This window comes from Sinocyclocheilus anshuiensis, unplaced genomic scaffold, assembly GCF_001515605.1.
Source record: "Sinocyclocheilus anshuiensis isolate Anshui unplaced genomic scaffold, SAMN03320099.WGS_v1.1 scaffold739, whole genome shotgun sequence".
NCBI lineage: Eukaryota > Metazoa > Chordata > Actinopteri > Cypriniformes > Cyprinidae > Sinocyclocheilus > Sinocyclocheilus anshuiensis.
In genome coordinates, this window is record NW_015551105.1 from 125355 (window position 1) to 135430 (window position 10076).

General features: G+C 37.0%; 1 protein-coding gene across 4 annotated transcripts in view; it reads left to right on the forward strand.

Moving 5' to 3' along the window:
* The window catches only part of LOC107662873 (SH3 and multiple ankyrin repeat domains protein 3-like), a 215040-nt gene that overhangs the window by 120985 nt on the left and 83979 nt on the right, over positions 1-10076 (forward strand). For all 4 annotated transcript variants that reach the window (XR_001631256.1, XM_016452983.1, XM_016452984.1 and 1 more), the window contains exon 10: positions 1126-1468. Coding sequence is in view for 3 of the 4 variants with exons in the window: in XM_016452983.1 (XP_016308469.1) it covers positions 1126-1468 (343 nt within the window). In the remaining variant the exon portion in view is untranslated. The remainder of the gene's footprint in view (positions 1-1125; positions 1469-10076) is intronic.

The window sequence follows — 10076 nt, forward strand, 5'->3', positions numbered from 1 at the left end:
GAGAGACGAGAGTGACACACGGCTCGAAAGCAGCGGAGCTTTTATTATGCCACACTTTAGCGCTTCGAGAACCGGAAATCGAGGGTGTATGACGTCATTGGCAGGCAACACAATGACGCTATAGACATGGACCGTGTCACTAGTTAAAATTGCTTATTTCTCTGGATTTAAACATTCTCAAATACACACGCACAACTAACCGAATAATTGTAAATAGAGATAAGTAGGCAAAATACGCAAGCCTTCCCATGTATTTTTGTTTTTGTTAATATGGTACAAATACAGTCTTGAAATATGAAATACATCATCACTCAATGTTCAATTTAACATCAGTTACATTGAGGCAAAACTAATTAAGAACCACAGTTCTAGGATGTATTGAGTGGCGAGATTCTTGTTCTCACGCCCTGCTCTGATTGGCAGAGAGCTGTTCATGTATGATCAGGTGACATGTGGATGTTCAGTACAGCGATTTGATCAATACTTAATTTACATTAGAGATTAGAGAGAATCGGCTATGAGACTGACAGCAAACCATATGTCAGGATGACAGCGCTGTGCTCTCTTTTATCCTGCTTGTCTCTGTTTCTCTCTCTCTCTCTCTCTCTCTCTCTCGTTGTATCATTAAATAAGGCTGTCATTGAGCCATATGAACTCTTTTGACCCTGATATACACGACACCTTGCATTTTTATCTACATACTAGCTTTAAAACAGCAACAGTACAGAGTTTTACCTGCATCTAGGAGAGGTGAGATATTGCCATCTAGTGTTGATGGTCTGTACTAATTGCTTTCCTCAGTAGAAAGAAAAAACAGCCTCATATCTCCGTTATTGGTAAACAAGAGTTTGTTGTGTAATTTTCAGTTTTTTACCCAAAAAAAACATCCCAAGCAAACAACCGCTGTGCTAGCGGTCAGGACAGGAGGAAGTGTGTTTTGGTAATGAATTATAGATGAGGTGCCTTGTAATTCGAGTACGTCTTTTGTTTACCTCTTTGAATGCCTGATGAGGTTTCTGTACCCTTCATTTACAAATTATGCTAATTGTACCTGACAGTTTGTCACGTATGGCCCCCTCTTGTTTGATGGGCCCTTTTGTTGACACCTGCTCTTCCTGCTTCCAGTGCCTTTCAGGGAAACGCCTTCCTACACAAGTCGCCGGCACGTGACCGGAGGCGGCACGCTGACATCATCACGCTTGCTGCCTCGCTCCGCCTCCGACAACAATCTGAACAACGTGGCTGTCACAGGCCCCGCCCACTCGCCCGTGCCATCTCTGAGGAGCCTGCCCCCTCTGGCGCACACCGGTATCGACGCAGCGGCCGACGGCAGCCTGCAGAGCACGGGCAGCTCGCTCTCCTCGCACTCCCACTCGCCCTCCCTCCAGCGCGTCAGCGAGGAGCCCGGCACGCACGCAGTACGCCGACACACGTCCCTGACACACTCCCACAGCCGCGGACGCCTCAGGTGAGCATCGCACATCCACAGTCCTGATTTGCACCTGCGGAACTCAAAAGTTTTGCAGATTTCCACCCATCCAAATTGCCTGCACATTGGGAGTTTGATTATTAAATATTTTGCTAATTTGATTATGCACTTCAGTATTCTTCATACACTATAAAAAAGCTGGGTTTGAAAACAACCCAACCCAATTACCAACTCAGCTTATAGAGTTAAACAAAATTGCTTTTTGAAAAGTCTATGAAAATTGTTGAATGAACCAAATTTGACCAGTTGTTTTGTTGATTTGTTCTCTTCCGCCAATGAAAATAGTCCCACTACAGGCAAAGCCTCAGGCTTTAAGTGCCGCTAAGAAACACACAGACCATTAAAAACCCAAATTGGGTCTAATTAATACAGTTTCCATAGCCATCAGTCTCAACCCAACATTTTTTAGAGTGTACTAGACTATTAATCTTACCACAATTTTTCCATGTTTATATCCATCCCCATCAAATCAGTGCAGAAAAGTCTGCAGATTCTGTCTGGGCTTGTGAATATTTACTCCTCCGGTAACGGCTCTGTCAAATGATCATTGATTAATTGTAACTCTCAACATATCAGTCAGACATCGGCAGACATCAAACAGTGACAAAGTGTGATTCTATTTTTAAAATATTCACCTGCAATTCAGTTGTACCATTGGATTTGGACTATGGTTTTTTTTTTTTTTTTCCTCAGGGTGAAACTATTGAAGGAGTGATTTAAAAATATAAATAGTAAGATATATGATAATTATTAGTACTGTCAGTTTGACATGTTAGTCAAATTAATCATAATCAGTTGCAAATCAGTATATTTGTCTTGTTTACCAGTCAATTTTATTTAAATATCCTTTAAAAAAGAGAAATTTACTATGGTACTTTGAAATATACCATGGTACTGAAATTCATGTTGAATGGCATTTACATGGTATTTCCAAGAATACCGTTATAGTAGCATGCCACATGTTATGGTATAATACTATAGTATAATACATAGTGTTAAGTATACTATGTTACTTTGAAGCATACCATAGTACTTCCAAGAACAGGATGCTACTACCCTGGAACATATTCAAAGTACCATAGTATTCCCTTCTGATTCCATCACTGTACAACAGAGCGGACACAGTAATTTTTTTGTAAGAGTAATGCCATGGTAGTGGTTAATCATATTCGCATACCATGGTACATAAATGATACTTCACGGAATACCATGGTATTACGATTAAATTGCTTGTTTTCCATGTATATGTTTTTATGATAATACTGTAGTGTTTTTCAAAGGCGGTAATGTGTGTAGTTTTGTGAGTGTGTTTTATTTATAAGCCCTTTTATTTATGGCTGCTGAGACCTGTATTGAATTAAGTCACTCGGATTCCTCTCCATCTAAAATACTCATACTGTTGTAATCTATCACATCCTCATGAAGCAGCATTTGATCGACATTTGCTGCTTTTAAATCGTGCTATTCAAATGTTTAATATATATTCCGATTAGACTCTCCTCTCCTTTAGAGCTGCAGGACATTGCTGGAATCAACTGTTTTTGTGACTCAAACGGGCTTTATTGAATTTCTCAGCAATATTGCTCTGAATCTCATATTGTGTATTTATTGCAGGGAGATGATTGACAGGTTTTTAGAGATTGTGAGACAAGGCACTTTATAATTGTCGCTTCTAAATGGAAGAAAATGTTAAACTTACATGATGGATTCATTTGAAATTCAAACTCTTAGTGTTGCGTCTGATGTAAATAAGAAATACTTTGAATTATAGCAAAAGTTGGTCAGTACTGGGTGTTTTGCAGTGCTAATCAGCACAAATCTGTCATTGGAGACGCGGCAGAGGTTGTTTATCACCACACTGCCTTTTATAGCAGGTGTAATTTTTCTACTGTCTGAAACACTCATCTGAAATGTACTAAATCACACCATTATGTGTAGGGTCGTCAAAAGTACTGACTAATATTTTTAAAAATGTGACGATACCAGCGTTTCCCGCAAGCATATTGAGCACTGAGGAGCGGATTCTTAAACACTCTGGCCATTGTGTTCACATGCTCAACAGATATGTCTGTGTGATTGGCTACAATGAGCATTACACGGATACACACGGGAGAGTTTGAAAGCCACGTCTATCAGCGGATCTGTATATGAGCAGATCTATATATTAGGGATCCACTGATGGATCTGGAGACATTTCTCAGGAAATATTAAAATTAATTCAGTGGGATTAATGCATTAAATGAATCAGCATATCATTTATCAGTATGTGTTTGTATTGAATTAAATATGAATAAACAACTGTTAAAAAATGTTGGGTTCAGTAAGATATTTTTTTTAATGTTTTTGAAAGTTTCTTACGCTCACCAAGGCTGCATTTATTTGCTAAAAAAAAATACAATAACAGTAATTTTGTAAAATATATTTTTACAATTTAAAATGTGTATTTTAGAATGTAATTTATTCTTATGATGCAAAGCTGAATTTTCAGCATCATTACTCCAGTCTTCAGTGTCACATGATCCTTCAGAAATCAGTATAATATGCCGATTTGCTGCTCAAGAAACTTTTCTTATTATTATCAATGTTGAAAACAGTTGTGCTGCTTAATATTTTAAGATTTTTTTTCCTCATCAGGATTATGTGAAGAATAAAAAGTTCAAAAGTACAGCATGAAATAAAAATCTTTTGTAACATTATGTCTTTACGATCAATTTAATGTGTCCTTGCGGAATATTTCTTAAAAAAAAAAAAAGTTACTGACCCCAAATTTTTGAACAGTACTGTACATTTATAGTTAAAGTTTTTCTTGAATGGATTATAAATCTCAATGCATTTTTGGATTTACCTTTTTCACAAAGCATAATGCCCTTTCACGTCGCATTTTGGCAAAACTTGGAAGCAGCTTTTGTGTGTGTGTGTGTGTGTGTGTGTGTGTGTGTGTGCAGATGTCTGTGGTGCCTTAAAATGTTTCCTAGATAGGGATCTTACTACAGATCTAAACAGAATATTTCAAAATGGCTAAATATTCCACAGGATTGATAATGCTGTTTTGTAGGTTAGAAAAGTGATGGCTACTTTCTGAAGCAGTTCTTTTGTGCTGTTTAACTTCACTTCAGCAAAACGAGTGGCTTTGTGTGCTAATTTGGACCTCAGGACTCTAATTTTACCAGCAGGTGTAGGGTACTTCTGCCGCAGAACAACACTTTAGGGCTCACTCTCTTTCTTTGTGTGGTCCTGAGGGGCGTTTGCTGTGTTCTGTCCTAGTTGTTCATCTGTCAGTATTTCCTGACATCCTGGCCCGCTTATAATCAGAACCACCAGTGCCTGTTTGTGTGGTTTGCAGTGTGTTTGTGTTTAATACACAGAATGTGATGATACCAACAGGAATTAAGCCAAAGCGCCTGTCCTTGGTGTCCGGCGTTCTATAAAAGTCCCCTCTCTTTCTCTCTGGTCATTGCCCTTTGTCTGGCTGTGTCCACCTGTCACTCCCTGAGGTAAGTGTGGTGACCAGGAGAGTGTGTAATTAGTGCCGTAGCTGTGCGGTCAGCGCTGGCTGCCCACTTCCTGTTCAGGGTGAGATTCGAGGCCATGACACATTGTTCTAAATATTGTGGAAGTGGATTTAGAGATCACAGGTCGCTGGGTGCACAAGCGGCAACAGCACAGAGGAATCAAAGGTCGGAGGTCAAACACAAGTGTTATTGGTTGACGGTGTATGATATCAAGTTAAATTTGTCCCTTGCTATGATATGAATCCTTAAGTTATAAAAAGAAAATATGAGGTTTAGATCGAGGTGATGTTGTCACTGAATATATCATAAACTGTTTGCCTGTACCTCAAAGTCCTTGGCAAATATTTAAACAACCATAGTTGTTCATGTTTAATGAGATTAGATAATAATGAATTGGGTATATTTATATTATATAACATTTGCAACAAGAAAGTTAGTGTGACAGTAGCTCAGCCACTTTATTTACTCAGAATTTTTGTCTTGTTTTCCATTATAAATATCTAAAGATTTAACATTCTTAAATCAAAATACATTTACCTGAGAAGCAAAATTACATAAAGTCTAAAGTGTTTTTTTCTGAAAATTAAAATGTCAAAATCAAAGTGACTTTACGGTTAATACCAGAAAGAAAACAAATCTGCCAGTGGTGTAAGAAAAATAAACAAAAAATATTTTTTGAATTATGTTTTTCTTCTTATCCCATTGGCAGATATTTTATAAACTCACTTTTTTTTTCAAAAAACAACATATAATATCTTAATATAATTTTGCTTCAAATGTAAATGTATCTTGATTTAAGAATATTTTTGTGAATATAATTTTTTTTAATATAATGTACTGTATATTTTGAATATAATATAATGCAGCTTTGCGGCTAAATTTAAGCATTTCTGGAAGCTAAAACCAAACACTGTTCCTAGGTCAGTGGTCATTTTTAAAATCATCAGCTATTAATAAGTCTCCGGTCACCAACATTAATTAATTTGGTCAAAAATATCAAACACCAAATGCATGTTTCCTTTTTACAGCCATATGATCTCAAAAAATTTTCAGGACTGACTCCTGTGTTCTTACACACACACACAATGCTAATTTATGGGATTCATTCCCATATTTAAATGTCATTGTCAGTCCTAAAATGTTGGCCTTTAAGCAGTTATATAATATAATATATGAGACAGCATCTTGATGAAGTCTGTCATAGACAGAGTGTTCAGAAATAATGAACAGTCTGGGAGATTGTTCTTTTGGATGTCATTGAATAAGTAAAGGTGACATGCACATTACAAATTTTTGCTCAGCTCAGTAGTAGCTGTTTGAATTAGCTAGTGATATTGAGAGCTGACGACAACCATGTTGGTCGTATTGTTGGTTTAGCTTTTCACCCTTGTGAGTGAAAAAAAAAATCTCATTAAAGTTCTGAATATCTGTTGCAGTGTTCCTAATGAATAATGCACAGTGAAAACTAAGTGCAAGTTTTCTTTCCTGTGAAAATATGATTATAAATGTATTCCGGTGGGCCGGTGTGACTGAAAGGTGCTGAAAGCTCATCACTCATCATTAACCTGTCTCTTTTACCACCAGTTAAGAGGCTGAAATTTAGACCTCACCTTATTCTGCTGTGTCATTACTTTGCCGATTTATGAGTCTCTGTTTAGAGAGGAAAAAGAGAGAGGGAAGGAAAATTGAGCAATTTATTGATGGCAAAAGGGAATCCTTTTTGTTTGTGCAGGGCAGGTAAATGAGGTGTCATTCTACAAGAGCACTCTCTCAGTCTGGAGCTTTCCGTGATGGATTCCACCCTCAGGACATCCAGACCTGCCACTCCCTCGACACTCACCTGTAGACGAGAGTGCTGGGATTAGAAGAATGAGCCTGCTGATTTCCTATTGGACGATGGGAGATTTAAGGGGTGGCGATGAGGTCAATATCATTATCTGTGTTCCTATTGGCTTCTTTTTTTTTTACCTCTGGCCTATTCCTTATCCACACTTGTGGCCATTCTCAGTTTAAGCTTGACATTAACAGCCAGTTTGGGTTTAAATCCAACCCATCAAAGAATCAGTTGAAACAAAGAAACCGTTTTAGAGGCATTTCTTTATGGGTGAATCTCACAAAAAAAAAAAAACATGTCCAGGTCACATTTCACTCCAGAATCAACTGAAAAAGAATATTTAATAAACACAGCTTTTAAAATATAAAATTAATATTTATGTATTTGATTTTTATTAGTGCTGTCAAACGATTAATCGCGATTAATCGCATCCAACATAAAAGTTTTTATTTACATAATATATCTGTGTGTACTGTGTATTGGATGCGATTAATCGCGATTAATCGTTTGACAGCACTAATTTTTATATAAGAAGTAGGATATATGAAATATAATTTAAATAAATATTTATTATTTTTATATAATATTTTGCATACTAAGTAAAGCCTATTTTAGAATTTAGTTTAGTTTAGATTTAAAACAAAATATAATAATAAAATACTTTGATTTTACTTTCATGACATCTGTGTACATTTTCCATACAAAAAGAAAAAAGAGAAAAAAAGAAAAGAAAACATTTTATTTTTTACTCTTTTGTTTACATTTTTTATTCCTATTATTTTCAGTGACGATTCGTATTAAATTCACTATAACTTTTAACACAGTCAAAATTATTTAAAGCTGTAATAATGTAAAATGTGATACTATGGCAATATTTTCAAATAGCTAATATATACTTTTGGTTTTCATAATCAGGAATAAAAATACAGTTTATTGATCCATTTATTTATTTATTTGGATTACATTAATGAGAATTGTAGGTGGTAGTATTATATTTGGCATGAAAAATGTCAATGCAAATCAGCTTAACGACTAAAAATTCAGTTTCTGTTTATTTATCTATTCTGTATGTTTTATTTATCAGTGCAAGATGTTGTTATGTTTGTTTGTTTGTTTTTGTTTTGGTGTGAAATATGCCATTTCTTGACAAGTTTCATGTGATTTCATGTGATCATGTGAGGTCTTCGTCTGATAGAACGATTATCTTTCTCATTGCAAAATATTGTGAAGTATTAGAAGGGAAAAAATGAAGGGAAGGAATTGAGAGAGGTAAAGGAGAAAAAGGTAATTTTTGTAGATAGCGGTGTCTCCAAAATTGCTGGGAGGATAGGATGACCCAGTAAACACAAACAAGCACACACATTTATGCTCTGTCTGAGGAAAGGCTTCACACCGACTCATTACACTCAATTAACCCCTAAAAGGGGCAAGACAGACTGAGAGAGATTCAGAAAGAAGAACGGAAGAGATGATGAAAGAGAACGAGACATAACTCATTTAATTCTTTCATCCTAGTCTGTCCACAGAGACCATTTTACGATTGTGCACTTATGCAAATAACCGTTTGCGAGATAATGACTGATTCTGATGCCTTATTCTGTTATTACAAAGAATATGAGTCTCTCCATTGTGGCTGGACTGGTTGGTCTCAGCATCATTTTTTCAGAGCTCGAAGGGTCATTTCTTCCAGATTATGTCTTTTAGTTTTATTCCTATTTTTAAAGGTGCCATAGAATGGAAAACTGTATTTACCTTGGCATAGTTGAATAATAACAGTTCTGTACATAGAAATGACATACAGTGAGCCTCAAACACCATTGTTTCCTCCTTCTTATGTAAATCTTGTGCATGCAAAAGACCACTGAAAAATAGGCGAATCAGAACATAACACCGACTGTGACGTTACAGTCGGGATCACTAATAGTTACGCCCCCAACATTAGCATATACCATACCCGCCCATGTTATATGCCAGCCGCCAGCCGAACCTGCACAGCCGAATCATCAGAAGTTCTGCTGGTATTGTGAAGAAACAAGTGAGGATAATAGCGAAAATGGCAGATCATGGAAATAAATGTTATGTTCCAGGCTGTGCAGGGGATGTGATGTGCAGGGATGGGTTGGTGTCTGTTTTCAGAAAGGCACGGAAAACAAATAACGCGCATTCTAATAAAATAACGCAAGCCACTAAAGCAGGGGTCTCAAACTCAAATTGGCTGGGGGCCATTGCTGTGATTGACACCTCATAGGAGGGTCATTTTAACATTCAAGCACAACAAGAAAGCGGAACATTTCTGAAAATTTACTTAACATTATTTCTAATTTACTTCAAATTCCATTGCTAAAATATTTTTGTCAAACTTAATATATATTTCATTTTGTACAAAGTGGAGAAAGTTGAGATGCTTCTGTCTGTGGCCCAGATATCACACGTATGACATGTAGGTTTGTGGAGTTGTTCTCTGCGTGATGACAGCATGGAGAATTTAGTCTTTGACTTCTGATCAAGCTGCTGTTTCCTAAAGAGAGAGAAAGAGTCGTGAGAGACTGCGGAAAAGAAGCCTCTGATTCGTTGTTGACACGAGCACCCGGTGAATCAAGACAGTTGCTTTCCATTTATCTCTCCATGATGGCAGTTTGCCAGGGTTACCGAATTATAGTTGGTGTCCAAGGAGGCAGCCGAGAGGATGCTCAGGAGAGGTATAGAGCCAATATATCACTTTGTCACACCCTTCAACAGGACACTGTATGCCTGAGGGGTTTAGTGTGGTCGATTAGGGCAAGGTTGTTATTGTGTGTGAGAGTGTGTGGGGTTCTGTGGGTTACACATGTCTGTATGTGTGAGTTTATACCTAAAGGTGCATGTCAATAAGTTTGAATGAGCTCAGACCTTCTCGACAGAAAAACACATGTTAGAGCTTATTAAACACATTCAAGCTGAGGTACAGTAGTTAGAAAGAATCTCTGTTCATGTAGAATGTGGCTGTGTTTCAAAACCCAGTGAGCTTCCTGCCTAGGCAGTATATTTTAAGCAACATTGTGAGGCATTTTGAGGCAATGTAGGATCGTTTGAATACTTATAAACATTTTTAGGCTTTATAGCTGTATTACATTTTTCAAAGTGAACTTTATGCATCATAGTAGGGCTGCACGATTAATCGAATGCGATTGTCATGCGCATTTTGATAGTAATGCCGGTTCTGTAATCAGCAGAAAATTATCATCACGGGCTTTCAGATGGC